Below are 25,290 nucleotides of genomic sequence, written 5' to 3' on the forward strand. Positions count from 1 at the left end.
GGTGCGAGTCGATCTTTTGTGTCGATAGCGTTTAGTCGGCACATCAGTAGCAGACGAGAGGCGTTGAGTCGACCTCTACGAGTTTCCATAGCGGACGAGCGAGCGGTGTATGCTACGGAGGTGAGACGAGGATGTGTACTCGAGATCTTCGGCGTTGAGTTTCCGATAGATCTGGTCCCGATAGCGATGGGGGACGTGTGTGTCATAATGGGCAAGGATTGGCTGAGCCGATTTGGGGCTGTTATAGACTGCGAGCGACAGTTGGTGACGATACGAGACCCTAGTGGGGGAGTACTTACGGTGTACGGTGAGGGTACTCGTTCTGAGTCAGCGTTTTGTTCGGCTGCCAGAGCGAGACAGAGTTTACAGCAGGGCTGCAGCGGGTTTGTAGCTTATGTGATGGACACACGAGGGGCCACTGAGGGGCCAAGTTCGGTGGATGACGTTCCGATAGTGCGTGAGTTCCCGGATGTTTTTCCCAAGGAGTTGTCGGGTGTGCCTCCCGAGAGGCAGGTAGAGTTCCGCATTGATTTGGTTCCGGGGGCAGCGCCTATCGCCAAGGCGCCTTATCGCCTTGCGCCGCCAGAGATGCAGGAGTTATCCTCGCAGCTTCAGGAGCTGCTGGGGAAGGGGTTTATTCAACCCAGTAGCTCGCCATGGGGAGCGCCGATCATTTTTGTCAAGAAAAAGGATGGTTCACACCAAATGTGTATTGACTACCGGGAGTTGAACAAGTTGACGGTCAAGAACCGTTATCCATTACCAAGGATCGACGATTTGTTCGATCAGTTGCAGGGAGCGTCTTGGTTCTCCAAGATTGATCTGAGGTCTGGATATCATCAGATGAGAGTGCGTGATGAAGATATCCAGAAGACAGCGTTCAGGACTCGTTATGGGCATTACGAGTTTGTGGTGATGCCTTTCGGGCTCACCAATGCACCAGCAGCATTCATGGATCTCATGAACAGGGTGTGTAGACCGATGCTAGATCGTTCGATGATCGTGTTCATCGACGATATATTGGTGTATTCGAGATCTAGAGAGCAGCACGAGGAGCATCTGAGACAGATTTTCGGAGTATTGAGGACGGAGAGGCTTTATGCCAAATTCTCCAAGTGCGAGTTCTGGTTACGAGAGGTCCAGTTCTTGGGGCATCTCGTCAACCAGGATGGGATTTTGGTCGATCCGGCTAAGATTGAGGCGGTTATGAAGTGGGAGGTGCCAAGATCACCCACCGATATCAGGAGTTTTCTGGGATTGGCCGGCTACTATCGGAGATTTATCAGAGATTTCTCCAAGATCGTCGTGCCTCTCACCAGTTTGACCCGGAAGGGTGTTGCTTTTTCATGGGGTCCGGAGCAGCAGACCTCGTTTGAGACACTTCGCCAGAAGTTATGCGAAGCCCCTGTGTTAGCCCTCCCGGAAGGGATGGAGGAATTCGTGGTGTATTGTGACGCATCGATATCAGGGTTGGGTACGGTGCTTATGCAGAGAGGGCATGTGATAGCATGCGCATCAAGGCAGCTGAAGCCTCATGAGATGAGGTATCCCACTCACGATCTGGAGCTGGAGGCAGTGGTGTTTGCCCTCAAGATATGGCGTTACTATTTGTATGGGGTTCGGTGTACCATATACACGGACCACAAGAGCTTGAAGTATTTGATGGATCAGCCCAATCTGAATATGCGTCAGAGGAGATGATTGGACGTGGTAAAGGATTACGATTGTGAGATCCTGTACCACCCGGGCAAAGCTAATGTTGTAGCTGATGCCCTGAGCCGTAGGGCGGAGAATGCCCCGATTCGAGGTACTTGTATGAGACTGACAGTGATGAATCCGGTGTTGGACACCATTCGAGAGGCCCAGGCAGATGCTGTGCTACCAGAGAACCGCAAGAGGGAGCGGGTGATCGGGCAGGTGTCTGAGTTAGTTACCGATAGTCGAGGGCTGATGACCTTTCAAGGTCGGATTTAGGTGTCGTATGCAGGCGGGGCACGTACCATTCTGATGGAGGAGGCGCATAGATCGAGGTTCTCGATCCATCCCGGGGCCACGAAGATGTATTTGGACCCGAAGAAAGATTATTGGTGGCCCTGTATGAAGAGGGATGTCGCGTGGTTTGTCGAGAGGTGCTTGACCTGTCGCAAGGTTAAGGCTGAGCACTAGCGTCCGCATGGCAAGTTGCAGCCGCTTGAGGTTCCCCAGTGGAAGTGGTAACAGATTTCCATGGATTTCATCACCAAATTGCCGAGGACCGCGAGGGGTGTCGATGCAATTTGGGTGATCGTCAACCGGCTAACGAAGAGCGCGTATTTTCTTGCTATCAGTGAGAGCTCATCTGCTGAGAGGTTGGCAGAGTTGTATGTGAGGGAGGTGGTATCGCGTCATGGGGTACCGATCTCGATTGTGTCAGATCGAGATGTATGTTTCACTTCCAGGTTCTGGAAGAAGTTCCGCGAGGAGTTGGGTACGAGGTTGCATTTCAGTACCGCCTACCACCCCCAGACGGACGGACAGAGTGAGCAGACGATTCAGATGCTCGAGGACATGCTCCGAGCATGTGTGTTGGACTTCGGAGGAAGTTGGGACACGTACTTGCCATTGGCTGAGTTTTCCTACAACAACAGCCACCATTCTAGTATTGGCATGCCTCCCTTCGAGTTGTTGTACGGGAGGAGGTGTCGGACTCCCATTTGCTGGGGAGAGGTAGGGCAGCGTGGGATGGGTAGCACTGAGATAGTGCTTCAGACGACAGAGCAGATACTGCAGGTTAGACAGAGATTACTGACGGCCCAAAGTCGTCAGAAGAGTTATGCGGATAGACGACGATCCGAGCTTGAGTTCCAGGTAGGAGACTTCGTACTCCTGAAAGTATCTCCTTAGAAAGGAGTGATCCGATTCAGGAAGAGGGGCAAGCTGGGGCCCCGGTACATCGGTCCGTTCAGGGTGACCGCGAGGGTGGGCAAGGTAGCATATCGGTTGGAGCTACCTGCGGAGTTGAGCCAGATTCATGATACCTTCCACGTGTCTCAGTTGATAAAGTGTATAGCCGACGAGTCGGCAGTGGTACCGCTGGAGGATATTCAGGTGGATACGAGCCTGAATTATGTTGAGAGACCAATCGCGATCCGGGATCGGAAGATCAAGGTTCTAAGGAACAAAGAAGTGCCTCTGGTGTAGGTCCAGTGGCAACATCGGAAAGGGTCCGAGCTGACCTGGGAGCCGGAGTTGGAGATGCAGGAGCAGCATCCAGAGTTGTTTGCTGAGCAGGACTTCGAGGGCGAAGTCTGATTCTAGTGAGCGAGAATTGTAACATCCGGATTCCCAGGTATCTCATTTTAAGTATTTATATTGAATTTTAGAGAGGGACTCGGCGAGTAGGCGCTCAGACTCGCCGAGTAGGATCGTGCATTCTTGGTCTGATTAAATGACGGACTCGGCGAGTCGATACGTGGACTCGGCGAGTCGATACGTGGACTCGGCGAGTCCGCGCTGTTAAATGAAACCCTAATTCTCGGGGCCTGTGCCTTGTTTAAGGACCCTTATAGCCACCATTTGCGGCTACCAGACCCTTGAGAGAAACCCTAGAAGTGCTTGAGCGTTTGTGAGAGGGAAGAAGCCATTATTTGATCTTTGTGAGTTGGTTTTGCAAGAATAAGGTGGTTCCAAACTAGAGGAGGCCAAGGAGGTTGCATATCTGTGGATTTCAAGCAAAGGACATTATCCTTGAGGTATCATATCGATCCTTTTTCTGTTTTGTTGAAGAATCCATAGATCTAGGGTTTCCTATACCCTCTATTGGGATGAGTTGTTGGGAATATGGTCCCTTATCATGTTTAGGCTTCGGATCTGGACTCATAGTGGTCCAGAGAGCCTTATCCATCTTGCTTTATGATTAGTTATGGAAGAAATGGACTTAGGATGTTGTATTTGGGGCTAATTCATCAAGTAGAGTCATTTGGATGTTGCATGAGTATCAAGATTGAACCTTTACGTGTTTATTGAGCTTGGGAAGGTCAGATCTATGGATAGAGGAACAGATCTGACCTCAGAAGGTCATTTGAGTTTGAGCATGGAATGAACTCGCCGAGTCCATGAACAGACTCGACGAGTCGAGTCGGGGTTGCCCCGCGATTCGTGACAGGTGTAACTCGTGGAGTGGAAGGATGACTCGACGAGCCAAAAGAGGCTGAAAGGATTCAGAGGACCCACATGGACTCGCCGAGTCGCCCTTGTGCACTCGACGAGTCGGGTCAAAGTTGACCGTTGACTTTCGTTGACTTTAGGGTTCTGGTCAAGACTGATTCAGGAGAGTTTAGGGAAGGGTAGAATGGCCTTCTACCCAATCTATAGAGATGAGATCATGAGAGATTATTGATCGGGGATGTTCTTTGAATAATAGGAGGAGGCTAGGTCGGGACGTTGAGCATGAGAGTTTATCCGACTTCATTGAGGTGAGTCTTCTCACTATACTGTACCTGGAAGGGTACCTATGTGTGACCGGAAGGTCTTGTATGCTATGATGTATGTGCTATATGCGGTTATGTGATATGTATGTGCTATGTATGTTATGAATGATAAGGACCGGAAGGTCAAGATGATATATATGTATGTGCTATGTATGTTATGTATGGTAAGGACCGGAAGGTCAAGATGATATGAACCGGAAGGTCAAGAGGTTACGGACCGGAAGGTCGATATGGGTAGGACCGGAAGGTCTACCGAGATTTAGGACGGAAGTCCCCTGAGACACATGGATCGGAAGATCCTACAGAGTTATGGCCTGGAAAGGCGTATGTGGGGTATGTGGTATTTTGGGGAACTCACTAAGCATTTATGCTTACAGTTGTTATGTTATGTGTTTCAGGTACGAGCGAGGATCGCGGGAAGGCGCTGACATGATCCGTACACACTTATAGAGCTTATGTTATTGAGATTATGGGGACATGTTTTGTTATGACACAGTGATACATTATGTTTTGTGATTTTCATGTGATTGAAAGTATGATTTAGAAATGAAAAATTGTTTTGAAAATTCACGTCGTTACATGCATAGTATCTATCACTACGGAGGAGGTAAATTTTTTATTTTTTCCTTTTGTCACGTCACATTTCTAGTTAACTTTTATCTAACAATTACCTATTATTACAAACTTTCTGTAATCATAAACCTTTTTTTCATCTTCATCCATATGAAATGTTCTATAAATACCTCTCATCTAATTTATCATTGTTAAAGTATGAATCTTTTTCTCATGATGATTCTTTATGTACAGATCTCTAATCACATATATTCTCCAACTATTGAAGCAGCAATACATCTACAAATGAGGAGTAATTTGAGGGATAAAAGTGATTTTTAATCAGGTTTTATTTCATATACCACTCAATTACTTGTTCCCTCTTCTCATGTTGCCTCCATAACTGGGAAAGAAAGCTCCATAATTTCTGAAATTAGTAGAGTCACTCATGCTGATATTCAAATACTTTCAAAAGAAAACCTTCCAAAAGTGGCCAAACACTATCATGATGAAATGGTGCAGGTATATATTTTTCATATTTAATTAAAATATCATCAAATTGCACGAAATAACACATTATATTGTATCCATAATAGAAAGAAACTTACATTTAAATAACCATAATAGAGATACACTTGCATGTTTTACTGATAATAGCAATATGTAGCTCATTCACAATAGCAACATTCTTCCATTATCTTTACACAAGCAATGTACTTTACATTTCATTACCAATAATAGCAATATGTAACAAACAAAGTACAATGTCCATATTTGTAGCAAAATGTAAGTACATTGCTATTGTAGATAAAGAAATGTAAGTACAATTTCTATTATCACTAAAGAAATGTAAGTAGGTTACTATTATGAGTAAAAAGTTAAATCACATTGCCTATATTGGTAGCAAGAGTAAAGTATAAAATATTCAGATAGAGAGAATTAGATAGAGATGGAGCATACCATGATGAGTGTTGACCCTTTTTGTTAATTTTTCTTCTATAAGATTTGTGGAAGATATGCATGTGTGTTGAATGCATTTCGACACGTGGCATCAATATTGAGGGAAAACGTTTTTGATAGAGAATGGGAAAATTCAGCTTCTGGTCAGGTTTTTAAGTATCTTGTAGCACCTGAAGTTTCAAAGTATGAAAGTGGAGATTCCAAAGGGAATGGACATTTTTATTCTAGCAGATATGGAACCTATGGTGGCTCGCAGGTACTTAACCCTAAAATCTAAACATTAAACACTCAAAAAATAAGTCCTGTATGATTTCTGTTTGGTTAAAGTGTTGTAGGCGCAAGGTATTTTTCTTTTTATAGATTGCTTAAATGAGACTAAATGACCAATTTACCCTTACATTCCGATGCAACAAGTACCACAATGTTCATCAATTTTGTCACACCCCAAAACCAAGAACGACGGAAACGTTCTGGGGCGGAGGACGTCATGTAAAGTATCACAACAATGCAAAGTAGTAAACAAGCAACAACATCATCCATTGCATTAATAGTATAATTTTAAATACAAGTGTGTTCTTTCATAGAATAAAACGACATAATGAATAATCAAAATAAAAGACGAGTCTTGACTGCTCCGTCTTCACAAAACCTGGTCGTCGTACCTGTCTATTGGTGACCTGAGAATACAAGTTATTTTGAAAGCGAGTATCGGCAATAAAGCTGGTGAATTCATAAGTATTTTAGTGTCATTTATTTGTGTAACTTGTAATGAAAGACTTGTAATTGTTTGAGGAAAAGTTTGTATAAGTATGAAAGTCCCTAGAAAATCCTATATTTCCTATTAGTAGTAAAAGTAGTCTTCTACCAAGACCTGACTGTTTTGAATGTATGCTTCTTTGTAAAAAAAGACCGTTTTTCCATATATAACTATTATTATAAAAATATAGTCTACCTCATCGTTTAAGTGAATGTATCACAAAATAAAGGTAATAAGGAAAATAATATATTCATTTGAAAATGTATCCATTTGTCTAGGATAAACACAGCGTGGTAACTCGCCGAACAGTACAACCGAGAACATCCGTAGATGAACACACCTTCTGTTGCGAGCAGCCAAGTGTAGGATGGTCAGTCCAGGAGTGTGTGTAGTAGTATTTCATCGTATAGTATGTATTAGTGTCTCTTCCTACAATATGTATTAGTGTCTCTTCCTACAGTATGTATTAGTGTAGTGCATGTATTAGTGTAGTGTATGTATTAGTGTAGTGTATGTATTGTTTATAGTATGCATTGACTCATGTATGAACTGACTCTTAGTGTGATTCCTTGTACTAGGAATAGTAAATAGTATCTCCTAACTATACCTATTATAGTTACTACTAATGTACGAGTATAACTGAAAGTATGCCTTTGCTACCCAAAGGTACTGAATTGAATGATAGAACCTTTATGTCTATATATGTATACATAATATATAACTAATATTTAGACGACATTCGGACAATCAACCGATACCCTAAGGCCACATCCAAACAAGGAAAAGGAATTAAAGCGAGCTAGCAGTCCTAAGTCCTTTAAACATTACTTATATAACTATACATATATAGACATGCATTTGACAATATAACAGTTTAAAAGAAGTTTTGTAAAACATTTGAACAATTTAATAATAAGAATTGATGACTTGATGTCAAATCATAAAACGGTTTAAAAGCAGTTTAATTGATATAAACAGTTTAAAGTATAAGAAATCTTTTGTCTATAACACAGTTTGGAAGGAAAGATACAGTATGTAAGACAGTTTGATAAAGAGTTTAATATGTAAAACGTTTTGAGAAATCATTTTGAATTAGTATACTGAGTAAAACAGCTAAAAGTGTAGTAAATCCATTTGTATGCTAGTTATTAATCACATGTGATTGATATAATAACTAGTATGATTCAACTTGTATCCCCCCCCCATAAAAGCATTTAAAAACATTAAAAACATTTAAAAGGTTAATTAAGGGGTATGAACTCACCTGTCAATGAGTGATGCGATGGTAGGATCGATTTAGGAGGGTGAGTGTCAATTGAGGGCTTGAGCACAAACGAATCCTATTAACCATATTATGACATATGTATGTATACAATTAGTGTTTGTAACAGCTAATTATTGAATTGGGACCACCTTAGGGACTAGTAAACACTTATATTGCAGTGTTACAATCATATATGATCGTATATAAGGGGTGTATGGCTATACATGGGAGTGTATGGTCAAAATACACCATATTGGTGTGTGTGCGGCCAGGGTGTGCGGCCAGGATGCGTATGCGGCCGCACACTCCTTATGAAGTGTGCCAAAATGAATTTTAAGGCCTTAGGACTCATCTAGGAAGGTTTCTCACTTCATGTTCTAGCCTTACATGGAGGTTATTGTCATTTTAGGACCTAAAAAGGGTGTGTGCGGCCACTATGAAGGTGTACGGCCGTACACCCTTCATGAAGATGATAAAATCGAGTTTTTCAAGCATACCATCAAGTGTTCTTAACATATAACCATGTATAACAAGTATATACACGTTATAGAGGCTTGAAAAGGGTGATTAGGGTCCAAAACTTAGTGTGTGTTCTTGGTGTTCTTGGTGTTTTTGAAGATCTACACCAAAAACGTGTTTTCATGGATCTAAGTGGGGGAGAAGGCTAGTTAAGGTCATGTAATAGTCAATCAAGGGATGAATCACTTACTTGTTTGAAGATTGGAGTGGAAAGTTGGATGATACTTGAGAGGATTTCGAGTTCTAGCTTTGAAGGAGTGGGAAAAGTGTTCCAAATGACTAAGTGTGGTATATATAGGTGGGAGTGTGTGGTTGGGATGGGTGTGCGGCCGCACACACCTGTGTGTGGCCGTACACTCAAGTGTGCGGCCGCACACTCCATGTTTTGGAGTGTTTGGCCCGATTTTGCTTGATATGCATCATGTTATCCCATTTCTAGATTCCTACCTTAATTGTACTAGGTTTAGAATACTCCATTAGACCCCAAACAGTGTTAAAAGCTAGCAAAATGAGTTTAACTTGGATTCAATTGGTCTCTTGTACAAGAAGAAATTTCGGGTTCTCACATCATCCCCCCGTTAGAGGGAATTTCGTCCCGAAATTAGAGTTTAAGTAGTAAATGGATACAAAACTAAGCGAAAAGGTGAGGATATTTCAGTTTCATCTGATCCTCGTGCTCCCATGTGAACTCCGGTCCTCGCTTGGTGTTCCAGCGAACCTTCACTATCGGGATGCGGCTTTGCTTTGTTCGCTTGACCTCACGGTCCATGATCTCTACAGGTTCTTCCACGAAGTTGAGGTTCTCGTTGATCTCGATCTCGTCGAGTGGGATTACAAGAGTCTCGTCGGACAGACACTTTTTCAAGTTCGATGGGTGGGAAGTAGAATGTACGCTGCTAAGTCCGCGAGTAGGTTGAATTTGTAAGTTACAGGGCCGATTCTAGCAAGAACCTCGAAAGGCTCTATGTACCTTGGATTTAGCTTTTCATGCTTTCCGAAGCGTATCAAGTCTTTCCAGGGTGAGACTTTCACAGGAACGTAGTCCCCTCCTGGAATTCCAAAGGTTTCCTTCTCTTGCTTCTCTTCCCAGTCAAGGGCCACTCCCTTCTGGGTCAAAGTCGTAAGAGGTTCCGTAATTCGAGAGAAGTTCTGAATGAACCTAAGACAGTAGTCAGCGAGACTTAGAAATTTGGCGAATTCCCGTAGGCGTCTTTGGTGCTGATCAATTCTCAATGGTTTTGATTTTGGAAGGGTCCTCATGAATTCCCACATCACTAATAGTGTGCCTTAGGAATTCGACTCTTCAATTTCAAAACTCGTATTTAGAGAACTTCGCGTAGAGCTTCTCTGATCGTAATGTTTCCATGGTTTGTTGTAGATGCTTTTTATGATTTCCTTCTTACTACGAGAGTATATAAGTAAGTCATTTACAAGGACAATGACGAACTGATCCAAGTAAGGACGGCATACCCTATTCATTAAGTTCGTGAATACTACGGGCGCATTGGTCTTATCCGAGAGGTATCACTACGGACTCGTAGTGTCCGTATCGAGTTCGGAAGGCTGTCCTCGGGACATCCTCCTCTGACACTCGTAACTGGCGATACTCGGATCTCAGATCCATCTTTGAAAGGTAACTCCTTCCTTGCGGTTGGTCAAACAATCCATCCATGCGAGGCAGAGGGTAACGATTTCTAATGGTAATCTTGTCGAGGTCTCCATTAGTCGATGCACATACTAACTAATCCGTCTTTCTTTTTGACGAACCAGACTGGAGTTCCCAGGGTGAGAAGCTCGGTCTTATAAAACCATTGCTGAGTATTTCGTTAAGTTAACCGGACAGTTCTCTCACCTCTGTAGGTGCTAAACTATAGGGCAAATCGGTTATAGGGGTAGCATTTGATTGGATTCTAAGTTTATTCGCATGACAGTACGATCACTCGTAGTCTTGAGCAGTCTCCGTCCTGAAGTTCGTATTAGAAGTCATACATGGTTCATCAATCACAGTCTCGTGTATACGAGTCGTATATAATTAAGATTGAAAAGGTAGTCGAATAAATGATTCTTCTTTAAGCCCACATCCAGACAAGGAAAAGAAGTTAAAGTGGAATCATCAATTCTAAACCTGTAGAACCTTGATTATATACCACCCTTGTGTATACATTTTTCAGCGATAGATCAACCGTAAGGGCCTTTGGTTTGAACTTGGCGTACTGTACGAGTGGTACTCCGGGGAGGTTTGCTGAGGTTTCTTCGGAAAGGATACGAAACATAAGGTACTCTATGCATGAGTACCTCGGAGTTCTGGAATGACGACTTCGCTAGAAAGATGTTTACGGAGAAAGAGATTTTCGCACGAAACTGGTATTGTGAGGATTGAATTGAATCAAGTTGTATGATAATATCGGAATCACTTGAAAATAGAGGCATTAGACTTAGATCATAAAGGCGTTACAGATAAAACATAACAGTACAACTTTTAACAGTGTTTCAGTACTTTAAATTAGCAAGACTACTGCTGCGAACAAGGTATACTTCAAAAAGCAAGTATATGCAGCACGAGGGCCCCTTGACCGACGGGATCTCGCAAAAGATATGACTAGAGTTGCACTAGTTTTTAACAATTTGAAAGTATACTTAAATACTGCCGATTGGAAGTGTACATATATTATAGTAGGGTCCTTCGTTGCCTTTTTCCATTCGGAGGTCAAACTCCTCCTGTCCCACCGTCATTCTTCTCTGTTGGGCAGTCCCTCTTGAAGTGTTCCATCACCCCACATAAATGGCATATCCGGGAAATTTCGACATTGGTGGTTGAAGTAATGTGTTGGATCCGAGTCTTGCAGAAGCGGGTAGTGTGTCCGTTCTTGTTGCAGTTCTTGCAGTGTAACAGACGACAACTACCTAGATGATGGAAGTTGCACTTATTGCACTTTGGTAGGTTTCCAGCATACTGTCTGGCTGGGTTAGGGATATCCGGGATGCTAGTAGGGATGGTAGTAGGAGTTACAGACGTCGTGGCCGCAAAGGCTGCCACCGGTGGTTGTCTCTTGTTCGTCCCTTGAGGTGAGTTGCCTTTAAATCTATCCCAGAACTTTCGTATATTACCCTTGGGTTTGAGATTCGAGGTGTCGGGGTAGTTTGATACTCGTTGGTGTACTTGGTTGTTACTTTGATTGGAATTATTGATAACCATCCCGCTAACATTTGCATTGTTAGCGTTTAGGTGAGTCATGACAGCTGTCACGACAGCTGAGACTGCAGCTTGAAAGGTAGCTGCATCAATCTGAAGAGTTGGTGTTTGGTTGATGGGTTGTTTACTTTTCTTCGACGGCATGATTCTGTTACACGATAAGAAAATGTGTGCGTGAGCGATTATGGTTGAACTTAGATGTATTTCGATCATTCATGAAAGGAGTAGAAGTAAGTTCTCAAGGGTTTGACCTACATCCCTATGATGCAGTCCTAGTAAAGAGTAGAAGTAAGTTTCATAGAATGGTCACAAGACGTTTGTCGTCCAAACTTCGACAAGAAGTGGAAGTGATCCCTGAGCTAAATTACCATAGTCAAATAACTTGACTAGAGTGAGTTGCAGGTAGAATTATAACGATAGTAGGATGAAAGTATTTGAACAAAGATTGACACAGAAATTAGCCGACTGTCAATATCATTGATATTTATGACGTAATAAGTTTGGGAAAAATTGACCTTGTAGTAGGTCTTACATCATATATGTAGTAGAAAAGTTTTGACAGCATAAAGGCCTAACTAAAAGTACTTACGGTACTGGGGTAGTTACATAGAAAAGTGCTACATAGGGCATAGACAGGAAAATGATTCCTTATAACAAGGAAAGAAAGTAAAGCATCTCCTACTGGTGACGGTCATCCCTCTGGTGAACCCTTAGTTCAGCCAGTTGACGTTCCATATCTAGCATGTGTCTTTCGTACACCCTCTGGCGCACTCGGAGCTCTATGACTTCGGCTCGAGTTTCAGCTAGTGCTTGCAGCAGGGCCTCATGATCTCTCCCAGACCTCTCACGAGCATCTTCAAGATGGGTGGTACGGATGGTATGCATTCTTGCATTGGCATCAACCTCTGCGATGCGATGGAGAGCCGTCATGCCCTGAATTTCGTTTCGGGCAACTCTACGGACCAGGTTTGGCAGAACTCTGTCTGCTGAGCCTCCTTCGTTTATGTTATAGAAACTTCGGTCTCCATTAAACGGCATAGGTTGATCTTGTTCTTCGCTCCATGTTTCCAAGCATTCTACCCAAGGAGGCGTCGGGCCATGAAAAGCCTGACGAGGGTTAGGATTTGGAATGGGATCTACCGGGGGTAGATTCTTAACCTCGGGCTCGGAGTTGGCACCATCCGAAAAGTCTTCAGCATGGTGATCATCAAAAGGGATTGGATGATCGTCCTCTGGTTCTTCTCCAAACCCTCCAGCATTGCCTTCGTTCGGAAGGTACGGGTCGTCGTGGGGATGGAATCCAGCCATGTTATCTATGCGAGAATTAGGGTAAGGAAATAATTATTAGACGAACTAACTAGATAATTATTAGATAATCTTCATTAGTTACATCACTATTTGTAAAGTGCATACCAGTTATATGTAATCAAAACAAAATAGCTCTTCGAATAAGTGACCTTAACTCCAAATTCACAAGGAACAGGGGTAAAGCAAAATTTCACAGATTCTAAGTCTATGACATCCTAGTTACATATAGCCTTAGCGTATCCACTTAGCAACTATCGACTTAGTAATGAAGATCTTTTTAGTTCTCAAATAAGTAATTATAGTAACACAAAATACTCCTATAGTATTTTAGACTTATGTTCTGATCTAGTGTTCTCATTGTGGTAGTGTTGTTAAGTTTTTAGACTTGTTGCCCTATCACAAGCATTCTTGGGCATATGCTAATCACTCCTCGGACCAGCATAGTTGATCAGGCTATGCCACTCCCAGGACTTACCATACATCCCTGAGCTTACTTGTGATATTCAACAATCGTAATACTTTTGTTCTTGTCATTGTGACACTGATTTTAGTATGAATGTAGGTATGTATACTTAGTTAAATATTTTATTATTTAAAAGTATAAACTCTTGGTCAGAGTATTTTTTTTATCCCATTGTATTTATAGTCTGTATATCTTTTATGGGTTGATATACTCAATTCACTATAAACAATGCTCTGATACCAATCTGTCACACCCCAAAACCAAGAACGGCGGAAAAGTTCTGGGGCGGAGGACGTCATGTAAAGTATCACAACAATGCAAAGTAGTAAACAAGCAACAACATCATCCATTGCATTAATAGTATAATTTTAAATACAAGTGTGTTCTTTCATAGAATAAAATGACATAATGAATAATCAAAATAAAAGACGAGTCTTGACTGCTCCGTCTTCACAAAACCTGGTCGTCGTACCTGTCTATTGGTGACCTGAGAATACAAGTTATTTTAAAAGCGAGTATCAGCAATAAAGCTGGTGAATTCGTAAGTATTTTAGTGTCATTTATTTGTGTAACTTGTAATGAAAGACTTGTAATTGTTTGAGGAAAAGTTTGTATAAGTATGAAAGTCCCTAGAAAATCCTATATTTCCTATTAGTAGTAAAAGTAGTCTTCTACCAAGACCCGACTGTTTTGAATGTATGCTTCTTTGTAAAAAAAGACGGTTTTTCCATAGATAATTAATATTATAAAAATATAGTCTACCTCATCGTTTAAGTGAATGTATCACAAAATAAAGGTAATAAGGAAAATAATATATTCATTTGAAAATGTATCCATTTGTCTAGGATAAACACGGCGTGGTAACTCGCCGAACAGTACAACCGAGAACATCCGTAGATGAACACACCTTCTGTTGCGAGCAGCCAAATGTAGGATGGTCAGTCCAGGAGTGTGTGTAGTAGTATTTCATCGTATAGTATGTATTAGTGTCTCTTCCTACAGTATGTATTAGTGTCTCTTCCTACAGTATGTATTAGTGTAGTGCATGTATTAGTGTAGTGTATGTATTAGTGTAGTGTATGTATTGTTTATAGTATGCATTGACTCATGTATGAACTGACTCTTAGTGTGATTCCTTGTACTAGGAATAGTAAATAGTATCTCCTAACTATACCTATTATAGTTACTAGTAATGTACGAGCATAACTGAAAGTATGCCTTTGCTACCCAAAGGTACTGAATTGACTGATAGAACCTTTATGTCTATATATATATACATAATATATAACTAATATTTAGATGACATTCGGACAATCAACCGATACCCTAAGGCCACATCCAAACAAGGAAAAGGAATTAAAGCGAGCTAGCAGTCCTAAGTCCTTTAAACATTACTTATATAACTATACATATATAGACATGCATTTGACAATATAACAGTTTAAAAGAAGTTTTGTAAAACATTTGGACAGTTTAATAATAAGAATTGATGACTTGATGTCAAATCATAAAACGGTTTAAAAACAGTTTAATTGATATAAACAGTTTAAAGTATAAGAAATCTTTTGTTTGTAACACAGTTTGGAAGGAAAGATACAATATGTAAGACAGTTTGATAAAGAGTTTAATATGTAAAATGTTTTGAGAAATCATTTTGAAGTAGTATACTGAGTAAAACAGCTAAAAGTGTAGTAAATCCATTTGTATGCTAGTTATTAATCACATGTGATTGATATAATAACTAGTATGATTCAACTTGTATCCCCCCCCCCCCCCCATAAAAGCATTTAAAACATTTAAAACATTTAAAAGGTTAATTAAGGGGTATGAACTCACCAGTCAGTGAGTGATGCGACAGTAGGATCGGTTTAGGAGGTTGAGTGTCAATTGAGGGCTTGAGCACAAACGAATCCTATTAACCATATTATGACATATGTATGTATACAATTAGTGTTTGTAACAGCTAATTATTGAATTGGGACCACCTTAGGGACTAGTAAACACTTATATTGCAGTGTTACAATCATATATGATCGTATATAAGGGGTGTATGGCTATACAAGGGAGTGTGTGGTCAAAATACACCATATTGGTGTGTGTGCGGCCAGGGTGTGCGGCCAGGATGCGTGTGCGGCCGCACACTCCTTATGAAGTGTGCCAAAACGAATTTTAAGGCCTTAGGACTCATCTAGGAAGGTTTCTCACTTCATGTTCTAGCCTTACATGGAGGTTATTGTCATTTTAGGACCTAAAAAGGGTGTGTGCGGCCACTATGAAGGTGTACGGCCGTACACCCTTCATGAAGATGATAAACTCGAGTTTTTCAAGCATATCATCAAGTGTTCTTAACATATAACCATGTATAACAATTATATATACGTTATAGAGGCTTGAAAAGGGTGATTAGGGTCCAAAACTTAGTGTGTGTTCTTGGTGTTCTTGGTGTTTTTGAAGATCTACACCAAAAACGTGTTTTCATGGATCTAAGTGGGGGAGAAGGCTAGTTAAGGTCATGTAATAGTCAATCAAGGGATGAATCACTTACTTGTTTGAAGATTGGAGTGGAAAGTTGGATGATACTTAAGAGGATTTCGAGTTCTAGCTTTGAAGGAGTGGGAAAAGTGCTCCAAATGACTAAGTGTGGTATATATAGGTGGGAGTGTGTGGCTGGGATGGGTGTGCGGCCGCACACACCTGTGTGTGGCCGTACACTCAAGTGTGCGGCCGCGCACTCCATGTTTTGGAGTGTTTGGCCCGATTTTGCTTGATATGCATCATGTTATCCCATTTCTAGGTTCCTACCTTAATTGTACTAGGTTTAGAACACTCCATTAGACCCCAAACAGTGTTAAAAGCTAGCAAAATGAGTTTAACTTGGATTCAATTGGTCTCTTGTACAAGAAGAAATTTCGGGTTGTCACAAATTTTAACATGAGAGGAGTTATGAGGAAAAAGAAGGAAGACCAAATAGATAAATAAAGTATGAACCCACTAAACCACTTTTTTTGGCTTAACCAATTAAGTCATTCTAGGTAGATATACAAAAAAAAAAAATAACCGTGTATAGAATGGTTAAATCATTAAGTAAAAAAAGAACCTCTAAAGTTTAAACTTATTGTAATTGGTTAAATCATAATTAAAGCTATTAAAACAGCTAAAATTTTGCCAAATATTGTTAAAAAATTGCAATATTAAAGCTGTCAAAACAACAAAAAAAAAAACACTGCCAAAACAATAAATAAAAAAGCATTAAATGAAAACATCATACATTGTTCCATTACATCAAACATTAGACTAATACACCAACTATTACATCAAACATTCAGAACTATAAATCTCAGTGAAACTGTGTAACCGTGAATCTGTGATGGAGCTGTGAAACTTGAATCTGATAAAAACGAATCAATCAAAATAAATAACAAACTTCATTAAGAATAAATAACGAATTTGATCAAAACTATCAATCAATAAAAATGAATTTCATCAATTGATTATCAGTTAAATTTGGGAAACAAAACAATCACCTCAGTGTAGGATCCTGTGAACTCGATATCAACATAGAGTTTCAAAAGATTCTTCACAAGATACCGAACATAGAGTTGGTGCCCCTCAAAAAGTGTACTGGTAGCAGAAGATGAGCCAATGCACACACACACACACAAGTAAAAAGACGTAAATACCCTTTGTAAGTAAATAACATAAGATGACAGAATTAACAAGGCATCCAACAATTCAAAACTTCAACCATTTTGGCTCTTAAGTAAGGGTTCCTAATTTACTCTGGACTTTCCATGAACATGATAATCAAGTTCATAAAATCATCCTGCCAAAGAGAAAGACCAGTGACTTGGTTGACCAAAACTTGTTGTTTCTTGAGTATCTTACTTGAAATCCAAACGAGATAAGAGTATCTTACTTGAAATCCAAACGAGAACCTTAAAAGACATATTTAGGGTCAATTTTGTCTTTCTTTGTTGAATTCGCATCCAAAAAAGGTTCACACAATCGAAGCATAACAACACTAAGGTTCACAAATATGTCTGAACTTGCAGAAGACATAGGATCAACCTATCACCAATCACAAATTATGCAATATTAATAAAATTTTCACTTGGATAGATAAATTATGCCTTTATGGTCTAAAAAGTTTTTTTTACCTGGATACGAACCCTTGATGCATTTTTGTTGAAGATGAGCCCTGAATACGAGCACTTGAGCACGGTCCCTCTTAAATCCTCATATAACTGCTTCAAGATCGTTTCCATGGAATCGTAATCTGAATCCCTAAATAACTCATCCAAAAAACCAGGAGGGGAAGAGGCACCACCGCTACTACCACCACCAAAAGTATCGATTGAACTAGAAACTTCAGAGAAAATCAAAGGCAACAATGGAGAAACATTCGATTTACCTCTTTGGGAATCGGCGAAAACTTCTATCCATTTAAGTATTAATCAGATTATCAAAATCACATTTGATCAGAAGTTAGAGCTCAGATTAAAATTAAAATAGACAAAGGATTTGTTCATAAAGGAAGAAGGAGAAGCGGACCTGCAAACGGAGCCGAAGGCGGAGTTGCTACAGGTGAGGTGTCGAGGTGTAGTAGGAGTTGCTGCAACGGAGGAGTCGAGGTGTAGTCGAAGGTATGTAGTTATGCGCAATCCGTTTACGTCTCAGATAAGTGAAGAAGAAGTGATGGACAACAAAGGGGAAACGACTTCGAGTCTTCTGTTTGGGAAAGTGAGAAACAATCAAACAACCTAATTCTGTCTAGACTGGACTCTGGGATTAAGAAATAGGCACTTCTCATTTTTTAATTGGAGTTAAACTAGTATTGGGCAAGTATTGGGCTGTGATAATTAAAATATTAAATGTTGTGGGTTTAACTTTTATTATTTATAAATACCAATTAAAATATAATACAATAAAATACAATTACATATAAAAAATTAAATTATATATATATATATATATATATATATATATATATATATATATATATGGGGTGTTTGGGAGTGCTTTTTGAACTACAAAAGTGCTTTTAGATAAAAGTGCTTATTTGCTTATAGTGGTGATAAAAGGAGTTTTTTAAAAAGTGTTTGGATAATAGGATGCGGTATGGGCCAAAAACGAGAAGCAACCGGGTGATGTGGCACCCTCAACGGCGTCGTGACGGGGGGGAACACCGCCCCCCTATGTGTTATGGTACATCTCGTTGGTGTCATGACATTTTGCAACGGGAGAATTGGCCAATAGCATCATTTTTCTTTTCCTCTCTCTCTTTCTCTCTCTACTCTCATAACATGTCATAACAAGGAACACCATTTCCTACATGGTGTTAAGGTGGTGTTATAGTTGAGCTGGCATGTGAAGTGGTGTTATAACATTGACCCACACCCAATGCTCTAAGCTTTTATAGTGAAAAAGTCAATAAGTCAATAAGTTAAAAAGTGTTTGACTTAAAAAGTGCTTTTTGAAGTTATATTGGTTGAAAAGCCATAAGCAGTTTCAAAAAGCCACGTTTTACATGCTTATTAAAAAGTGCTTATTGAAGCTTATGAAAAAGCTATTCTCAAAAGTGTTTTTGAGTTTGCCAAACACTTTTTTTGGCTTATTAGCTTTTCAAGAATCCAATAAGCAAATAATCACTTTTCAATCGCAATCCCAAACACCCCCCCCCCCCCCCCACACATACACACACACACACATATATATATATATATATATATATATATATATATATATATATATATATATATATATATATATATATGTTACGGTCAGGTCTGGTTTTTAGACGGTTTGAAATCTTAAAAACCGTAAGTCAAACCGTTCACTACGGTTTGAAAAGTTTGAAACCGCAAGCCAAACCGTAAAGAAAAATACAAACCATAAACCAAACCGATGACCAGTTTGGCCGGTTTCACGGTTTCAAACCGAGCCGCGATCACCCCTAATTAGTCTGGTTATAACGACTCACATAGAGAATAACAAAATATTATAAGATTTACGCTAAATACACATACCACTCAGTTTTACAAATTACAAACATTGTGTTGATTATTTTGTACTATCCACATCACTCCGGTCTTAGGGTTTTTAAGACCATGATTGCTCATAACACAGAAAATACAGGATTTTCTGGGAATCACTCTCTACACATTTTCAAACAAGATAAATCAAGAATACTCATGCAATTATACATGATTTGAAACAAAACTCATAAACTATTTTTGTTACAGAAAATATCGAATTTTCTGGAGTTTACAAATTATCGCAAAGTTTTCATATAAACATGCTTATGAACTCACCAACATTCCATGTTGACGCTTTTCAAAATAACATGTATTTTCAGGAACTCACTAAATAAGTTGGCAGCTAAGGAATTTAGATTTTTGTTGTGTATTGATTTCACCATACACTTGATATTTTTGGGATGTAATTTTATGAAAAAACATAATGATGTAAACTATGTATGTTGTTATATTTTATGTATGGCGATGATGATGTCTACGTTTCAATTATATACACTTGTTATGATATTACAAAATGAAGTCACCCGCCCCCGGACGTTTCCGCCGTTCTGGTTCGGGGGTGTGACAATCAGACATGTTATAGTTCTTGTTCGTAGAAGGGGGACAGAATAGGAAAGTAGTTGGTATCAACAATATATGTTAGGAACTTATGTGTTGTATGAATTTTATGTGAATGTGTGTAATATGTGTAGGTATGCGTATACTCACTAAGATTTATGCTTACGCTTGTTTATTAACATTTTTTCAGGACCCACCCAGGTAGACAGAGGAAAGAAACCAATGTATTTTAGTTTCCTATTATTATTATTATTATTATTATTATTATTATTATTATTATTATTATTATTATTACGACAATTTGGTTATGTAGTTTGGGATTACGACTTTCGTATCTTGGTTTATGAAACCTATTAGTAAACTCTAATATTATATATTTGAAAGTTTTCATAGGATGATATCACAAATGTTTTCTTTTACAAATAATTTTATTAAATCGAAAGCTATGGTTTTAAATGTACAATCTTTTCAAAATAAAATAAAATTAGGGTGTTACATTCTATGTATAGTTTTTTTTTTGTTCTTGATATTGTAAATTTATAATACAATTGATATTGTGACTGTAATGTCTATACTCTATACACATCTAATGGCATTTTGACTCTAAGAAAGTGGAAGTTCATTTACATTCCATGCATCATTTGGTTTTTCCAATACAAATTAAAGAAATAAGTAAAAAAAACAGTAAAAACAACGCATTAAACTCTATAAAATTCAATGTTACATTAACATTTCACTATCCATACAACTTCACTATTCAACTTATACAATACACCAAACTCTACAAAGTTCAGTGAAATACATGTTAAAGTTTTTGAATTTTTTTTTTCCTATTGAACAATTCAATGGCCATGTAATCCATTGAATGCCAATCTATAACCAACTGTGATCAAACTTAATCCATTGAATAAAAATTATGTATTTAATTTAATTTAACTATTCTATTGAACAATGCATTGTGAATGGTTTTAAGACGAGATATACAAAGAAATACCATGTTGCCCTCGTATCATTGACGTTGAGGAGGGTTCACGGGCTGATGTCACATATGCTAGCCCAAGGGACAAAATGTGTAATAAAATAAGGAAATAGTAACCAAAATTGTAATAAACTGAGTCTTATGCGTAACATATTTTGTGAAACAAAAAGAAAAGAAGAATTTAGTTGCATTTTAATTCTATTTAGTATTTACTTTTGATTGTTCTAAGAAACCATATCAGGTGGAATTAGAAAAGAAAGGGGATATTTTGTGTAATAAGTAAGGGGTTGATTGTATTTGGGATTCGTTTGCTTTACTCATTTCGTACAAGTGCTGCTTTGACGACGTTAAAAAACCCTAGGTTCCAAAATCGAAGCGATTGTTGACATTCCAGTCGATTTCGACCTCGCACTTTGCAAACTTTGCAGAAAACTGAATCTCATCAAGGTAAAAACGAATTTACATAATTATTTTCTTCTAATCTGTTCTTTCTCTTTTACAAATGTTGTTTGTCTTTTTACAATTGTCCACGACATGCAATCTAGATCCATATAAGGCTTGATAGATTTTCGACAATGTTGTTACTTGTATGTATGGTTTTAGGTTTTGTAATGTTAGGACTCGAAGTTGGTTACATTACGAATTCACTTTTATGAGTTGAAGAAGGTTGATCGAAATCGAAGTGTCTTCTTGGATTGTAGTTATATGGTGGTCCATTTTGTTTTCCGTATAGCATGCATACAACATTGTAGAATATAGAATCATAAAGTTTGGTATTGATTTTCTTACAGCAAAGTGATTCCGATTTCAAGTAGAATGTATACACGAAAAAACTTAGTGTTGATTATTAAACTTAGGTCTGTAGTTTGCCTTCATTTTTATGTGTTGATTTTCTCACAGTTTGCAATTTAGAAGCCGATACATTCCATTAAAGAAGAAACACTTTTCTGCATCATATGGGGGTATCAAGAAACATGTATGGAAAGCGTTCCAATTCTGACTCTGATGACCACAACGATAATGAAGGAACTAAAAAAAGAAACGATGGTGATGATAGAGGAAAGAGCTTAATCGGTCCATATGATACTGTATTCCGATACTTATGCCCTAATGAGAAACTCATGAGCATAATGGGAGGGCGTTGTGAGACTCTCATAAAATTAGAATCCGAAACTAATTCAACAATCCAGTTTGGTGATAAAGTGTTAGGATGTGTAGAACGCGTTATTATTATCTACAGCACAAAAGACAAAACAAACAAATTTGATGGAACTGATCAACTAGTTTGTCCATCACAAGATGCCCTTTTCAAAGTACATGACATAGTAGTAGCTGATGAAGTGGGGCCCAATGAGGTTGCTGACATGGCACCACAAGTTACAGCTCGTCTCCTTGTCTCATCTGATCAAATCGGATGTGTTATTGGAAAAGGTGGAGAAATTGTTCAAACTATAAGGACAGAAACCGGTGCTCAGATTCTTATTATGAAGGATAATCATTTGCCTATTTGTGCATTCAGCAATGATGAACTCATACAAGTAAGCTTATATTTTATGTTTTTTGACATGTTTGTAGCGTGTAACTAACAGTTTAAGCTTATGTGTCATTTTTCTTGTGATTTGATTCAGATATCTGGTGAAGCTTCTGCTGTAAGAAAAGCATTATTTCAAATAGCATCACGTCTTCATGAGAACCCATCAAGATCTCAACATCGCTTACTTCCTCCCTCCATTATGGTATCAGCTCCACCTGTTGATACCAAGGGTGAATCATTTTCAAAAGATTTTTCTCTTCTTTTGATTTGTCCTTCTTCAAGTGTTGGTTTTGCAAATGGCATAGATAGTGGCTTAATCAAAGATATTAGTCAAAAATATGGAGCAAGTGTGAACGTCAATCCCCCAAGAACTTGGGGTGAAGATTGCATAATATCTGTCACTGCAGAGGAGGTAAAAAAAAATTTCTTTTGCCACATCACATTTTCAGTTAACTTTTATCTAATAATTACCTATTATTACAAACTTTCTCTAATCATAAACCTTTTTTTTAATCTTCATCCATATGAAATGTTCTATAAATCCCTCTCATCTAATCTATCATTGTTAAGCAGGCGTATATAGTTACAGAAATAAAAATAATAATAATAAAGTTACTATATGTTCCTTGTGTTTTTTAGTATTTGATATTGATGTTTCAATTGGTTTGACGAATGCTTTTTTAATGATATATAGTTTTCTATCAGTAACAATCTTAATTTTGATTTTATATCTAATTAATAAAGTAGATTCATTTGTTAGAACTATTTAATATTTTAATATGATTAAGGGGTAATATAAACTAGTACTAAAGAAAACGGAAAAAAAATTGTAACAAAGGCTATTCCCAAGTTGTTAGTCAGCTAACATCTTGTGCTGATTGAATCTTGATAAAGTATGAATCTTTTTCTCATGATGATTCTTTTATGTACAGATCTCTGATCACATATATTCTCCAACTATTGAAGCAGCAATATGTCTACAAATGAGGAGTAATTTCAGGGATAAAAGTGACTTTTATTCAGGTCTTATTTCATATACCACTCAATTACTTGTTCCCTCTTCTCATGTTGCCTCCATAACTGGGAAAGAAGGCTCCATAATTTCTGAAATTAGTAGAGTCACTCATACTGATATTCAAATACTTTCAAAAGAAAACCTTCCAAAAGTGGCCAAACACTATCATGATGAAATGGTGCAGGTATATATTTTTCATATTTAATTAAAATATCAGCAAATTGCACGAAATAGCACATTATATTGTATCCATAATAGCAAGAAACTTACATTTAAATAACCATAATAGAGATACACTTGCATGTTTTACTGATAATAGCAATATGTAGCTCACTCACAATAGCAACATTCTTCCATTATCTTTACACAAGCAATGTACTTTACATTTCATTACCAATAATAGCAATATGTAACAAACAAAGTACAATGTCCATATTTGTAGCAAAATGTAAGTACATTGCTATTATAGATAAAGAACTGTAAGTACAATTTCTATTATCACTAAAGAAATGTAAGTAGGTTACTATTATAAGTAAAAAGTTAAATCACATTGCCTATATTGGTAGCAAGAGTAAAGTATAAAATATTCAGATATAGAGAATTAGATAGAGATGGAGCATACCATGATGAGTGTTGACCCTTTTTGTTAATTTTTCTTCTATAGGAATTGTGGAAGATATGCCTGTGTGTTGAATGCATTTCGACACGTGGCATCAATATTGAGGGAAAAAGTTTTTGATAGAGAATGGGAAAATTCAGCTTCTGGTCAGGTTTTTAAGTATCTTGTAGCACCTGAAGTTTCAAAGTATGAAAGTGGAGATTCCAAATGGAATGGACATTCTTATTCTAGCAGATATGGAACCTATGGTGGCTCGCAGGTACTTAACCCTAAAATCTAAACATTAAACACTCAAAAAATAAGTCCTGTATGATTTCTGTTTGGTTAAAGTGTTGTAGGCGCAAGGTATTTTTCTTTTTATAGATTGCTTAAATGAGACTAAATGACCAATTTACCCTTACATTCCGATGCAACAAGTACCACAATTTTCATCAATTTTAACATGAGAGGAGTTATGAGGAAAAAGAAGGAAGACCAAATAGATAAATAAAGTATGAACCCATTAAGCCACTTTTTTTGGCTTAACCAATTAAGTCGTTCTAGATAGATATACAAAAAAATAAATAAATAAATAAATAAAATAACCGTGTATAGAATGGTTAAATCATTAAGTAAAAAAAGAACCTCTAAACTTTAAACTTATTGTAATTGGGAGATTACCTTAGGTCTCATTTAAATTGAAAGAAACTTTTTCTAGGCAATTACTTTATCTTTATATGCATTATATTTATATTTTTAATTTGGTGGTCTTGGTAGGGGAAAAGTGGTGGTGATACTTATTGATCATACGGTGGTAGTTATTCTCCAAGACGTAGCAGTGGTCATGCTAGGTTTTGGTAAGTGGGAGTTTCTTTATCTACTTAAATGTAAAATGACAATGCTGCCCTTCAATTTATATTTGTTTTTATTTATTATTAGCATTAAGGATGATGATGGTAATGTTAACTTGAGGATAGGCTAAGTATCTTGTACACAACAAGTGACACAAAGTTATATGTAGAAGAGAGAAATTTACACAACACTAACTTGTGTAGTGATGCAGGAAAAACTAACAATGACAATGTG

General features: G+C 38.3%; 1 protein-coding gene across 1 annotated transcript; it reads left to right on the forward strand.

The window, feature by feature from the left end:
* Positions 1-21,391: 21,391 nt before the first annotated feature.
* Positions 21,392-24,345, forward strand: LOC145164487 (RNA-binding KH domain-containing protein RCF3-like). Its single transcript, XM_079083200.1, has 5 exons — positions 21,392-21,504; positions 21,958-22,595; positions 22,686-23,003; positions 23,524-23,790; positions 24,271-24,345. The coding sequence occupies exons 2-5, from the start codon at positions 22,014-22,016 to the stop codon at positions 24,343-24,345; spliced, it is 1,242 nt and encodes a 413-aa protein (XP_078939326.1). The 5' UTR covers positions 21,392-21,504; positions 21,958-22,013.
* The last annotated feature ends 945 nt before the right edge of the window (positions 24,346-25,290 follow it).

Source organism: Lactuca virosa, chromosome 3 (genome assembly GCF_052849685.1).
Source record: "Lactuca virosa cultivar CGN04683 chromosome 3, Lactuca_virosa_CGN04683_v6, whole genome shotgun sequence".
Classification (NCBI taxonomy): domain Eukaryota; kingdom Viridiplantae; phylum Streptophyta; class Magnoliopsida; order Asterales; family Asteraceae; genus Lactuca; species Lactuca virosa.